Source organism: Vombatus ursinus, unplaced genomic scaffold (assembly GCF_900497805.2).
Source record: "Vombatus ursinus unplaced genomic scaffold, bare-nosed wombat genome assembly UNPS02014794.1, whole genome shotgun sequence".
NCBI classification, from domain to species: Eukaryota; Metazoa; Chordata; class Mammalia; order Diprotodontia; family Vombatidae; genus Vombatus; species Vombatus ursinus.
Genome location: NW_020954572.1, coordinates 18,018,544 through 18,032,259, shown reverse-complemented (window position 1 = coordinate 18,032,259; position 13,716 = coordinate 18,018,544). Strand labels below are relative to the sequence as shown.

The following is a 13,716-nucleotide window of genomic DNA, read 5'->3' as shown; positions in this document are numbered from 1 at the left end:
GGTGTCCAGAACTGTTCGGGAGAGCAGGAGGCAGCAGGTGGCTGAGGCCCCCACATGTAGAAGGATGTAGAGCAGTCTACTGCTGGTAGATTCCTTGAGAGGGGGCAACCCAGAGTAGCAGCAACTAGTACAGGGGACAGGGCCACAGCAGCATGATGCCTGGGAACAAAGGTGATGGAGAACACCTGTCTCTAAATTTCCTTTGAGGTCTGGGAAAATTGAAAATGGTAGAAATCTAGATGGGGGGGAGGTGTGGGGCTCTGCTCAGAAGGGCTAAGGTGAATGTGTGTTAAGGAAGATGTTAATGGATGAAGCAACCTTCAAGGAAATCTTCCCTTCTCACAAGCCTCTAATATTTGGATTAAATTTCATTTAGACTGGGTCTCTCAGGTGCTCGAGGCTCAAGGCTGCTCACTGGTCCTTTAGATTTAGGACTACATTAAGCAGACCCCGTCTCATGAGCTTTGTTTACCCAGATCTTAAATTACAACCAATACCTGACCCCTCCCCAGGGGTTCTGATGGGTTTTGAGGAGGAAATCCAGGAGTTAGAAAGATGGGAATCAGGAATCTCACAGTCAGGGAAAGAGATTAGTTGAGGGGAAAAACTTCGCCGATTTGCAGCGAAAGTGGCTTCTGAATGCCTTATTCTCTGCTAAGGGTACATACACACAACATGTGCCCTCTCACCTGGTACAAGATAGTTCTTGCCAGAGTACTGTTGATCAAGCTCCCCTGCTGGGCCGGCTCCAGGGATGAGTTAGGGCTTCTGGGAGGAGCCCTCACTCCTACCATCCCTTCCACCAAGGAAAAAAGAAGCAACTTGCCCTGTTCTCAGTGCCTCAGGGATTGTCCTCCACGGTAGCTGATTACTTGAGCATCAGGGCTGGGACTGCTCAGGAGGAGCAGGTCACCTGGGAGAAGCGACCCGGCTATCACATATCTCCTGGACTGTGTGCATGCGTGTGTGAGTGTCAGTGCTGTCTACTCGTGACCACTTCGGGCCCACCTCCCTTTGCCCCCAAGAGCCCCTGGGCAATCCACAGATTAGGTGGGCAGTTTGCATATCTGGCTTTGGCTGGATTAATTTTGTTAATGGGTTTAGGATTTGACTTCATCCTCTGAGGCCCTGCTTGGGTCAGAGAAAGGGGTAAGGACTCGAGGGTGAGGTGAGACACTGGTGGTGGTGGTGGTGGCTGTTTGGGTCTATGTGAATATAAACTGCAGGTGTGACCTCGTCCTCGCCACCGGCCCAAGTCCAAGTGCACGGGGAGGGTAGAGAGATCCCCGCCTCCTCGTCTGAGACTGTCACTATTGCAGCGCGGGACCGCCCGTCACAGCTCCGCCCCTTCCCGCCCCGCTCCGCCTAGCTTAGGGGGTGACCCCGCCTCCTCTCTTTCCCAAGGGAAGGGGCGTGGTCGTAAGGGGTCTGCAGGGCGGTGGCCACTGGGAGCGCTACATGGAGCGCTACAGGCAGAGCTTGGGCCAAGATGCACCCGGAAGGGGCGGGTCCTCCTTCGGAAGTTGCTCAACGGTGGGCCCGGAAGACGCGGTGCGCGGGAGGCGGCGCGGCTGGAAGAGATGGCGACCGAGGGTGATGTGGAGCTGGAACTGGAGACCGAACCGAGCGGCCCCGAGCGGCCGCCGGAGAAGCCGCGGAAACATGACAGTGGCGCTGCCGATCTGGAACGAGTGACCGACTATGCAGAAGAGAAGGAGATCCAGAGCTCCAACCTGGAGACGGTGAGGGAGGGAGGCGGGAAGCGGGCGGCGGCCTGGAGGGTGCGAGGAGCCTCGAGGCTCGGGACCGGGGGGAGCCGGGGAGGAAGAAGAGGACGAGAGGGAGGTGGGGGTGGGGGCGGGGGCGGCCGCCTGGAGCCGGGCGGCCCCCGGGGCGTCCGGCTGCGAGATGCCGGGAGGCGGAGCTGATGCCCCTGCCTGGCGTGTGTTCCTGCCCTAGGCGATGTCAGTGATTGGAGACCGGCGGTCCCGGGAGCAGAAGGCCAAACAGGAGCGGTAAGCGAGCGCCCCGGCTTTCTGCCCAGCACCTCGAACCGACCCTTCGACGGAGGCTGGGCTTCCTGACGTCGGTTTCCTTCCCCAGTGGTGCAGAAAAATGGGATTGACTCCGGAGTAACGGGGGTGTTGTGGGTATCCTCACCCAGTATTTATGGCGTACCAGTTACATTTACAAACCCAAGCGTGACACTAATAAGAGCTTACATTTATGTGGCGTTTACTTTGTGCCTGGCAATTCACTATTGATCCGCACCAGAACCACCCTTGGATTTAGGTGCTATTGTTATTATTCCCATTTTACGGGTGAGGGAACTGAGGCAGAGAGGTTAAGTGACTTGACTCAGGTCACACAGCCAGTAAATGTCTGAGGCCTAATTTGAATTTAGGCTTTCCCCATTGTGACTAGTTGCCCTGCTTGATCATTCTTGCCTCACTCCATCCTGTAATTGGGTTCCCTTTGCTCCTGCTCTCAAAATCCCCAACTCGCTTCAAGATTCAGCTTAGGTGCTTACTTACTTCCTAGGTAAGACATTTTTTCCTTATTCTCACAGCTGTCAGTGCCCCACTTCCCCCAACTACTTTGTAAGATTCTCAATTTCTTCTTTGTGTCCCTAGTGCCTTGCCCTCAATAAATCCTTCCTGAACGAATATGTTCACAAATAACTTTGCAGGGAGAAGGAACTGGCAAAAGTTACAATCAAGAAGGAAGATCTGGAACTAATAGTAAGTACTGGCCTGGAGGTGGCTGGCAGGGGTTCCAAAACAAAGCATAATGTTGGTAGTAGTAGTTTTAGGGGTGGGAAGGACTATGAAATATAGAACATCTCTTGCCTAAAGTTGATAAGATTGGGCACAACGTTTTCTAAACTCTCTAAGACAAAAGTACTACCAGTTGTCTCTTGATGACAATGTCTGGCTTTATAGTTTTTGCTATCAATTGGAATGGACCGTTTGTGATACTTGTTCCTTTTTCTGCAGATGAATGAGATGGAAATCTCACGGGCAGCAGCAGAACGGAGTTTGCGAGAACACATGGGCAATGTAGTAGAAGCTCTTATTACCCTTACCAACTAACTTTTGAATGACCACATCTTGATGAATTTATTTATTGGAATAAAGGTTTCTTTCTTTTCCCCATCTTACTTTGTAGTGTTTCATTGATAGGGATTTGGAAAGATAAGGTTATTGAAGCTTCTGGTTGTTGTGTCCTTTTATAACATCATTTTTGTAATAAGTGTTGTTTCTCTATAGGTTGCAACCAACTCACAACTAAATTTAAAAATTAAATACAACTTGCTTCAGTAAAGGGGATAAAAAGACTTAAGTGAAAACTTGACTAGCCACCTCACAACATTAGTGTAGCCCAAGTCATGTTTCTGAAATACATTAATATCACTACCTCTGGTTAACATTCTACTACAGTGAGGCCAAATGAGTACCCAAAGGTTTAAAATATGATATGGGTAATACTAGTTGATACTCAGTTACATTGAAACTTAAAAGTGAAGTGGTTTAAAGGAAGGTAAAGTACCATTCCCAACACAAGTTTCAGAGGTGGGAGATTGTTTGGAAGGTGGGACACATCTTTCCCTGAAACTAAATGCAGGGAAGCCAGAGCAAATAATTTTATTTGCTCATCTGAACAAAAAAAAAAAATGGGTCTTGAGTCAGTAAGAGTAAGCACTTTTATTTTATAAGTTAGGGGTCATTATATTTGAATTCAATCTTTATCTGCACCATAAGGTTCATGGGGAGACTATTATAGACTGTGGCACTACATTTATAGTAGATGAAGTAAGATTCAAGTCCAGAGAAACAGACAACGTAGAAAAGTGTCAAAAACGGGTTTTTTTTTTAATAAGTTTAGGTTCCCTATTAGTATTTCTTCCAACTCTAAGGAGACATTGTAATATTTCTTTGTAACCCGTGGTCCCAACTTGAGATGTAGAACCCAGAGTTTGTATGAGAAGTGATGAAACCAAGTGTAGGATCCAGTCACCAAGCCCAGGCTGAGGCTTATACCTGGATACTGCTTTTCAGCATTAAAAATTCCTCTTGTAGTCCCTTGTTTTAGGGTCCCTTTGGAATCATAAAAAGGGTGCTAGGCTCAAAAGGTGCCAGACAGGAGGTTCTGCTTGAGCAATCTTGGAAAAAAAACCTAAAAACAGACTTCCCCATGTGTCCATAGTCAGGGAAGTAGGTGGTTGAATCCTAAGTAGTTTTCCTCTTCTTGGCAGATGGCCTCTCAAATACATCTCGTACCCCAGCTGCCTTTTGCTTGAAGAACTTGGTATTTTGGGCACTCTCTTGACCCCAAGCTGAATCAAAGGAAGTGGTGTCTTGATCCACAAGGTGGGTGTATTTGGTTCTGCCCGACCGTCCAAAGTTCTTGACCTGAGGGGTGAGATAATAAGCAACAACATCATATGCAGAAATTATACTCCAAGTCATTAATATACTTGTCTCTCCACCACACTATGTCTCATACCTGCATAACTTTGGGAAGAATAGTCTTATTGAAATGATCCTCCAGGGTGGGAGCACTGAAATCTCTCTTGTATACTTCTTCATCTTCATCCTGCAGATGAGAAAAGACCCATATCAGATCTGTGGTCAGACTGACTCCACATCATACCTTCTAGTACAACAATAAACACTTAACATTTTAACATATACTATTATGGGGTGACCTAGAGGGCACTGCTTCTACCCTTAACGAGCCTGGAAGATAACATGAAACAAAATAAATGAGGTAACATCTAAGCTTGTGATAACAGATTATGAAAGTACTGAGGAAATTAAATGTAAAGGGAAAGATCACAGTGGGGTAGAGTTAGTCAAGAAGAGTTTGGCAGAAGAGCTAACATTTATTTCAAGTATCCAAACAAATCTGGAAGCTTCCTTGGCACCTCTTTCTACTTCCCCGGTGAATGTCTTTATTAAAGGCTCTAAGCCAGAGCAACAGACTGGAAATTCTGGGTTAAGTTCTAAAAATACAAGCAACTACCTCAGGACCTAGGCAGCTAGCTGGTGTAGTGGATTTAGTGCCGTGCCTACAGTCAGGAAGACTCATCTTCCTGAGTTCATAATCTGGCCCCAGACACTTACTAGCTGTGTGACCCTGGGCAAGTCACTTCATCCTGTTTGCCTTAGTTTTTCATCTGTAAAATGAGCTGGAGAAGGAAATGGCAAACCACTCCAGTATTTTTGCCAATAAAACCTCATATGGGGTCATGAGTCAGACACTACTCAAACCACTTGAATGACCTCAGGACTTAAGTTTTCATAGGGCCCAAGAACCCCAACTGTTCCTCAAGCATTTCCACAGAAGCCAATCTGCTTCACTCTTTGTGAGTCACTTTTTGTCCAGATTCAAAAATCAGTGAGTAGGTGAGAATGTGTACCCGGAAAAGAATTGCCTTTCATGTAATATCAAACAGTGCTCTACTTTCTAACCTCATTTAGCCCTGGCTTAGGAGTAGAAAATCTGCTGAGAAAAGAAACCAGTACTCTTTTTACACAGCACGAGAAATGGTCCATCATCTCCTGGACTCTAACCATGGCAAAAACCCAAAAGCTAGAGAAATCTCAACAAAGTAGCTAAATCTCACTGAAGCTCATCACTTAGTTTGACTAAAGATTGGAGATGATAAGTTTTGATACTAATGGGACTGTTTAGGCTGTTGGAACACAGTTTCCAAGGCTCTAATATTCCACGTTACCCTTTTTAATACAGAAATCGCTTTCTAAATTATATTCTGTATAAGTAACAACTCTGAATACTACCATTCATTGTTCAGTTAGGCCTGCACTAGAAAAGTGGTTAGTGTAAAAATACCATCTAACAAAGAGTCAACTCACTTGCTGATCTGACTATGCCCTTTACAAATGGGAAAATGGTACTGTCCCATAATTCCACTCCTTTCTATTTAATTTCAGAATCATTTCCTGGCAGTTAAGAATGAAAGAAAATGGGTCCCTGTCACTCAAAAATGGTTTTGGCCAGTTGATTTTCTCATGTTATTTAAACAACTCAATTTGGGTATGGGTATGAGGTAAGTCAGTTTGATTTACTGTCCACAGAAAACCAAGTTTGTTCTATCAGTTCTTTCTAGTCCTTAGGACCACAGTATAGCACTACTGTGCTATAGTAAGCCTTTTTTTCTCTACTGAGTATAAGTATTTTGGAGGCAACTTCTTGCCTTCCTGTTAAAAAAGAAAGATCAATGCCCTTCACCAAACACAAGAAAACTAACCATCAAGAAGGCAGGCAGGATCATAAATCCAGTGCTGGAAGCGACCTAAGAGGCCATCTAGTTCAATTTCCCTATTTTACAGATAAGGAAACTGAGGACTTGGGAAGTTAAATGATTTGCTCAAGGTAGTACAGATGGTAAATGTCTGAGGCTGGATTTGACCCAAGCCTTTCACTCCCGAGAGACTGCTCTTTCCACTGTATTACACATGACACCTTTGTGCACAGGGAAAAAAAGAGTTTTCCTGATCCTTTTCTCTAATCCTTGCTTACCATGAAGAAAGCACCCCGGTGGTAGTACTTCTGCAAGAACTTGTATTTGCCCTTAACAGCTTTGTTGGTAATAACTTTGCCATTTGCTCGGAGTTCAGCTCGTCTTTCCTCTTCTGTCAGGTTTCGCATGCGTTCAATCTCTGCTTTCTCCTTCTCGATCCTGTTCAGGGCAGAAAATTATTAATGCTGGTCCAGTTTACTTTAAACTTTAGGATATGAAAATAAGACAGTGTATACTCCTTTCCTTCAAGCAACTCAGCCATACCAGTCCCTGCCTTTGGAGAGCCAAGCTCCAAAGCCAGGTGTAGGAGATATTTACATGCCATAATAATTAGGATACTGTGGAAAGAAAGGCTCAAGAAGGGTGCTTGAGGTTGTGTCAGCAAATCCATTTATAACACACTCCCTAGGATAATGGTTCCCAATGTTTTAAAATTAGTCTACCTCAGTCAGGAGGACCTGAGTTCAGATCCAGCCTCAGACTAGACACTTGATACTGTGTGACCCTGTGCAAGTCACTTAATGCCAATTGCCTCACCCCAAAATAAAATAAAATTAGTCTGACTTATTACTATTTTATTTTACAGCATGCATTCTCTTTGTTCCTAAAAGTTTTGGGACATTTAAAAAAAATCAAAGTGAATTAAATTTAATTTTTCTGAGAATTTGGTGACATCCCATAAGATGACTGTGGAGCTATCAGTATCACAAAAGCAAGTTTAGGAATCAGTCCTTAAACTTTATCACTCCATGATTTGCTAAAATAATGCTTCTCTATGCTTACGACTATATATGAGACCCTGGTAGGCTACAGAGTTATTGGTAAGGAGTCTGGCACTCCATACACAAGCAAACATCTTTTGCAGACATTATCCATCCACCCAAATATTCGTCAAATGTATATAAATGTGATTAAAAAAATTTTTTTTTTTGGTGAGGGCAATTGGCGTTAAGTGACTTGCCCAGAGTCACAAAGCTAATAAGTGTTATGTGTCTGAGGCCAGATTTGAACTCAGGGGTCCTCCTGACTCTAGGGCCGGTACTCTATGCACTGCGCCACCTAGCTGCCCAAATGAAAGACATTTTTTTAAAAGCATTACTGAATTCAAAGCAACTTTTTTCATATTTTCTCAATCAATGAATACTAACAGTATAATTATTTTGGGAGAGAAGGAAATTTTTTTTTATGTTACAAAGAGGTCTCCTTAGGAATCACTGCTCTAGAACACAGTTTGTTAATGTGGGTTTTGCTAATTTGGTTAAAAAAATTTTTACCTTGTAATCCTATGTCTTTCATTTTACACATTTAAAAATTTTCTGAGAAGGGACCCACAAGATTCTTAGACAGCCAAAGGAGTCCATGACACAAGATTAGAATCCCTTACTCTGGAATAAGTTGTAGACATAGCCAGTTGCTTAATGCCCTCATTTAATGTCTCGATTCTTCTTAGATAAGATGTGCAGTAACTGTTCTGTTGCCAACAGGACACTAAGGCCACGAGCCTCACGCCTGCTGTTGCCACTATCAAAAGGGCAGCCCATCCTGTTACTCACGCTTCTCGATCCTCTCTGTCCCGTTTGATTCTTTTTAGCTCCCGAACTTTCCACGCCTCATATTCCTCCTCGTCGTTCTCGTCATCTGTATTGAGTGCATCGAGGGCAGCGAGGGAACGTTTGTTTTCCTCCAGTTCCTTCTTTGTCTCCTCTTCCACGATCTAGATAGGAAAGACCATTCAGTCCACAGTTCCCAGTTGAGGAGGTAGGCCTCATGGGATAATCCCAACTGTCCAGGCCTCCACCCAATGCCTCTTAGAGACCCCATCCTGGCACCTTGAGTGTATACTTGCGTCTCTCCTCAGCCAGACGTTTTGCTTCCTGTTCCAGCTCCTTTTGTTTCAGTGCTTCTGCCTCACGTTCTTGAACTGTTACCCGGTCCTTCCTATAGCAACAAGACCCTATTAGTATCCTAAAGTTCCTATGTATTGGCACTCATCTATTCTGAACCAGATTCCATCCCATCAGAGCCAGGCAATCTGAGGGTACAATTCTCTGCTGGAAGCCATACAGGCACTGTGGGTCGTTAGAGGAGCAGTGTTCTATTGATCTCAGGGTGTTCAATGCTTAGCTCAAGCAATTAGTAAATTGCTGGTAGTAGAAACTCTAATAGTTAAGATGAAGAAATTATGAATTAGGATTCTTGGGTTTCTACACAAATTTTGTGCACTAAATGCTAAGAAACTTTGGGTGACTGCAACTCTTCTCCAAACCCTCACAAAGATGAGAATGAGGTGACTTTAGATCCAGGGATCTCCTAATACTTTGCTCACCCATCTTAATGTTTTCTGAGCTTGCTGTCAGTATATACTATTTCATCTTGATGCTACTCTAAGTCAGAGCACAGGGCTTCAAAAGGTATGGGATAGGGGGTGGCTAGGTGGCACAGTGGATAGAGCACCAGCCCTGGATTCAGGAGGACCTGGGTTCAAATCCAGCCTCAGAAACAGAACACTTAATAGCTGTGTGACCCTGGGCAAGTCACTTAACCCCACTGCCTAGCCAAAAAGAAAAAAAAAAAAAGGTACAGGATACACCCCTAATTCTTTGTCTCCTGTGGCCCAAGCCTGCATGGTTTTGTACTTACTTTCGAATGAAGACCGGCTTGAGACGGGGTTCCATTTCATCCTCACTGTCTGTATATTCTTCATACTCGGACTCTGATTCTGATTCTTCACCAGAATGCCCCTCATCCTCCACTTCCATGACTTCCATTTCCTCATTTTTCCTCTCCTGTGCTCGCTGCCGCATCATGCCACGCCGCCACTCAATTTCCTATCAGGGCCAAAAAGAGTGGTCACCAATGTGGCCTCCACCTGCCTACAGTGGCTTCCACGTCCCCAACCATGCCCTTTCTTCACCTCATCATCAATTTCTTCCTCCTCTTCTTCACTACTATCCTCTCGCTCCATTCGTCTTGCGTCTCCTTCTACTTCAGAGTCGCTTTCTCCCACCACTTCAGGCTCCACGATTTTCCGATGCCGGGCCAACCTGCAAGAGAGTTACATCCTCCAGTATACGATGAGTGAATGCCAGCAGCACTTTAAAGTGGGGGCACATGTTTGCATTTTACCACCCATCCTGTACTTAAATTGGGTCATCCTGATTTTTTTTTTTAAACTAGACCTGTGGTTTCATCAGTATAGGAAAATCATGATGAGGAATTCTACCAATTCAATCTGGCAAATGTTCTAAGGTTTAAGTGTTTTGGAGAGCTCCTTGGGGGCACTGAGAGGTTAAGTGATTTGCCCAGGGCCACAGAAACAGTGTTAGGATTTATTTAAATAATTCCCCCCCCTCAACAGCTGGTGTGAACACCATCCTCAACAGCACTTCCACTACCCAAAGAGGAAACTGAGGCACAGAGGATTTATAAAGTTTTACCCAAGGTTTCAGTGAGAAAATATGTAATTATGTTGGCCCTAGGATGCACAAGGTTTAAGGTATGAAGCAGTGGCTTCTCAAAAGGCATCTGGCTGGGCAGTGTTCTAACACACACAAAGTTCTTTGCTGACAGATTCTTTGTTATTCGGGATCCTTTATATGATCCTAACCTAAATAACATCAATGTAATTACCCTTCAACAACAACAACCTTTAAGATAGGTAGATAAGTAAAGCATCCTGATGAGTTCTTAACTCTTTAACATTTCTGTTAAATAGACTTTTCTTCAATCAATCAATGCCTTCTATTCTTGTAATGAGTTAATTAGGGTCCCAACGTAGGCTGTGTGTGTGTGTGTGTGTGTGTGTGTGTGTGTGTGTGTGTGTGTGTGTTTTTCATGATTTTTTTCTAGACCATAAAACACCCTAAGGGGTTCAGATACAGGGGAGCACAGCTCTGGCCATTACCTTTCTTCAACATCTTCATTGATGCGATTCTGTAAACGCCGAAGCCGGGGATCACTAGGTGAATCCTCTTCCTGTTCCTCAGGTTCTGCTTCTTGTTCCTTGGCTTTCTTGATGAACTGAAATTCTTCATCCTCCTCATCTGAGGACTCCATAGGCGCATAGTCTGGCCTCTTCCCAGAAACATAACGTTTCACCTTTACTTTCTCCATTGAAATCTCCCCTAGAGAAGGAGGGTAACTCATTAGGTTCCAAAAGACTCTTTGCAAACACCCCTCCAATACCCCAGGCTTTTCATAAATTACTGACTGATTGACATCAAAATTACAATAAGAAAACTTATCTATAAAAATAGTTCCATTGCTCTCTTAATCTCTAGTAAATTCTATTAAATGAATTATTTTTTCTTGTGTGCCAGCACTGTGTTAGGTGCTGGGGGGAGAGACATTTAGTTCATAGGATAGGATTTGGAACTAGAAAGGACTTTAGCCCAGGAGTTCTTAACTACACACAACTAAAGACAATATGGGCTTACTGATAAGTTTTACCAGCTTACATGACTAGTTCTATGCATAAAGAACATAAGTTTGTCAATTGTGTAAAGGATGTGTGGGATAGAGTGGAAGTTAGAAGATGTTTTAGGAAGCTCCTGAATAGCCTAGGCAGGTGGCAAGGAGGGCCTGTACTGTACAGAGGTAATGGGAAAAAAGGGTAGGAGGAATACAAGAGATGACAGAGAGGGAGTTAACATGCCTTGCCACCTGATTGGCTGTGAAAGGTAAAAAAGTGTCAATGATAACACCATGGCTTTGAACATGAGTAGAGCTATTGAAATAATGAAGTTGGGTAGAGGAACAGATTTTGGAAAAATAAGTTTGATTTCAGATCTGTTAGTCTGAGATGTCTCTGGGACACAAAAGTAGAGATATTCTGTAGGCAAAACAAGGTATGTTTAGAGCTCAGGGCTACAGACTTGGTTATCTGTGTAGAAGTAATAGTGAATGAGATATTAGGGGAGAGACCATACAGAGGACAGAAGAGGACTCAGAACAGATAGGGAGATGAGGAATTATTAAAGGAATCAGAGAGGTAGTGATGTCTATTTCATCACAACAGAAGTATGACACCTCTGATGGTAAGTGAAAGAAAGAGTTATACAGGAGGGGACTGGCCAACAAATATTGAATGTTGCACAGTGCTCTTGGAGGATGAGGACTAAAAATTGACATCTGATTTGGTGACTAGGATTGGGGGCCTTTGAAAGCACAGTTTTGATAGAAAGGGTGATGAGGAAGTGGAAGTAGTAAGTGAAAGCAATAATCCTGCATTTCTAACTTGCTGCTAGACATTCTGCCAGCCCCTCCAACTCAATATGTCTAAAACTAATCATTTTTTCTTACCTCAGTTGTACCCCTACCTGACTTCCTTTTTATTATCATTCTGGCTTAAAACCTTAAAGTAGTCTTTAACTCTTCCTTCTCCATTGCTCATACATCTAGTCAGTGGCCAAGTCTTCTTAATTCTTCCCTCATCAATACCTTTCAAATTCATCCCTTCATTTCCATTTCCACAACTTCTGTTCTAGTTCAAGTCCCTATCTAAACTGCTGTAATTGTTTAGTTGGCCTCTTTGTCTTTGGTTTTTGATTCTTCCAGTGCATTTGCACATTGGTCTAAAACGAATTTTCCAAAATATCACTGTTTGACTCAATGTCCTACAACCTTTAATGGCTCCATGATTGCCTGTTAAATTTTATTTTTACTTGATATTTTATTGAATATCTTTAGCTTCCACTGAAACTGCATTCTCCTAAGTTACAAATGATCTCTTAGTTGCCAAATGCAATGGCCTTTTCTCAATCCTATTCTCCTTGACCACTCTGCAGCCTTTGGCACCGTTGATCACTCTCCCTTCCTTGATGCTCTCTACTCTTCTAGGTTTTTTGGACACCACTCTTTCCTGGTTCTCCTCCTATTTATCTGACTACTCCTTCTTTGTCTCCTTTGCTGATCTTCTTCCACATCACATCCTCTAACAAGTGTCCTTATGGGTTCTGTCCTGGGCCCTTTTCTATACTTCACTTGGTGATCTCATCAGCTTCCATGGATTTAATTACCATCTCTATGCTGATGACTCTCAAAACTACTTATTCTGCCCCAATCTCTCTGTTGACTTTTAATCTTGGATCTCCAATTGTCTTTCAGAAATGGATGTCCAGTAGGCATCTTAAACTCAAATTATGTCCAAAATTGAACTCTTATCTTTTCCCCTAAATCCTTAATCCCTTCTGTACCCCCCCCCCCCCCCATCAATGTAGAAGGCAACACTATCCTCCCAGGCTTTCAGGCTAGCAACCTAGAACTCATCCTGGACTCCTCAGTATCTCTCACCCCCCCCCCCCATCCAAGCTGATACTAAGGCCTATGTCAATTTCACCTCTGCAACATCTCTTGAATATGGTCTCCTTCTCTTCTCTGACACTGCCACCACCCTGTTGTCCTCATCACCTCACACCTGGATTGCTGTAATAGTCTGCTGGTGGGTCTGCCTGCCTCAGATTTTTCTCTATTCTAGTATATCCTCCATTCAGCCACTCATGTGATTTTCCTAAAGTGGAGGTCCAGTAATGCCACCCACCCCCATACTCTTCTTGACTTCATGACTTCTTATTGCCTCTAGGATCAAATGCACAATACTCTGCCATTCAAAGCCCATCATAATCTAAGCCCCCTCCTGCCTCCTTCTTTCCAATCTTCTTACACCTTCCTTCCCAAACAGTACTCTTTGATTTAGTGCCACTAGTCTCCTAGTTTTTCCATGAACAAGACACTTCATCTCTCAGCTCTGGGCATTTTCTCTGACTGTCCCCCATGCCTGGAATGCTCTCCCTCCTCCACTGCAACTACTGACTTCCCTGGCTTAAGTGCCAACTAAATTCCACCTAAAATTCCATCTTCTATAGAAAGCTTTTCCCAACCCCTCTTAATTCCAGTGCCTTCCCTCTATTAATTATTTCCTGTATGTTGCTTGTTTTGTATTTATTTGCTTGCATGTTGTCTCCCCCATTAGACTGTAAGCGCGTTGAAGGCAGCGACTGGCTTTGGTCTCTTTTTGTATCCCCATCGCTTAGCACAGTGTCTGGCACATAGGTGGGGCTTAATAAATGTTTATTCATTTACTGACCACACCACAACATGTGCCCATCCTTTATTACTCAATTCATCCTCCCTCCTGTAGCCTTCTCTAATTATCCACAGCACCATTCTTA

At 43.8% G+C, this 13,716-nt stretch overlaps 3 protein-coding genes across 3 annotated transcripts in view; 1 reads left to right on the top strand and 2 right to left on the bottom strand.

Annotated features, from left to right (window-relative positions):
* SERINC4 (serine incorporator 4) overlaps positions 1–951 on the bottom strand; it is a 4,066-nt gene extending 3,115 nt beyond the window's left edge. The window contains exons 1-2 of the mRNA XM_027870194.1: positions 690–951; positions 2–159 (exon numbers count right to left, since the gene is read on the bottom strand). Of these exons, the coding sequence (XP_027725995.1) occupies positions 2–159; positions 690–794 (263 nt within the window). The 5' untranslated portion in view covers positions 795–951. The remainder of the gene's footprint in view (position 1; positions 160–689) is intronic.
* A 594-nt stretch (positions 952–1,545) lies between these two features.
* HYPK (huntingtin interacting protein K) lies at positions 1,546–3,160 on the top strand. The gene is made up of 4 exons (XM_027870032.1): positions 1,546–1,742; positions 1,960–2,015; positions 2,690–2,741; positions 2,997–3,160. Exons 1-4 carry the CDS (start codon positions 1,581–1,583, stop codon positions 3,090–3,092), a joined length of 366 nt encoding a protein of 121 aa, XP_027725833.1. The 5' UTR covers positions 1,546–1,580; the 3' UTR covers positions 3,093–3,160.
* Positions 3,161–3,685: 525 nt separating this feature from the next.
* The window catches only part of MFAP1 (microfibril associated protein 1), a 12,008-nt gene continuing 1,977 nt past the window's right edge, over positions 3,686–13,716 (bottom strand). Inside the window, exons 2-9 of the mRNA XM_027869834.1 lie at positions 10,452–10,671; positions 9,462–9,591; positions 9,188–9,375; positions 8,377–8,485; positions 8,101–8,261; positions 6,547–6,706; positions 4,507–4,596; positions 3,686–4,412 (exon numbers count right to left, since the gene is read on the bottom strand). Of these exons, the coding sequence (XP_027725635.1) occupies positions 4,230–4,412; positions 4,507–4,596; positions 6,547–6,706; positions 8,101–8,261; positions 8,377–8,485; positions 9,188–9,375; positions 9,462–9,591; positions 10,452–10,671 (1,241 nt within the window). The 3' untranslated portion in view covers positions 3,686–4,229. The remainder of the gene's footprint in view (positions 4,413–4,506; positions 4,597–6,546; positions 6,707–8,100; positions 8,262–8,376; positions 8,486–9,187; positions 9,376–9,461; positions 9,592–10,451; positions 10,672–13,716) is intronic.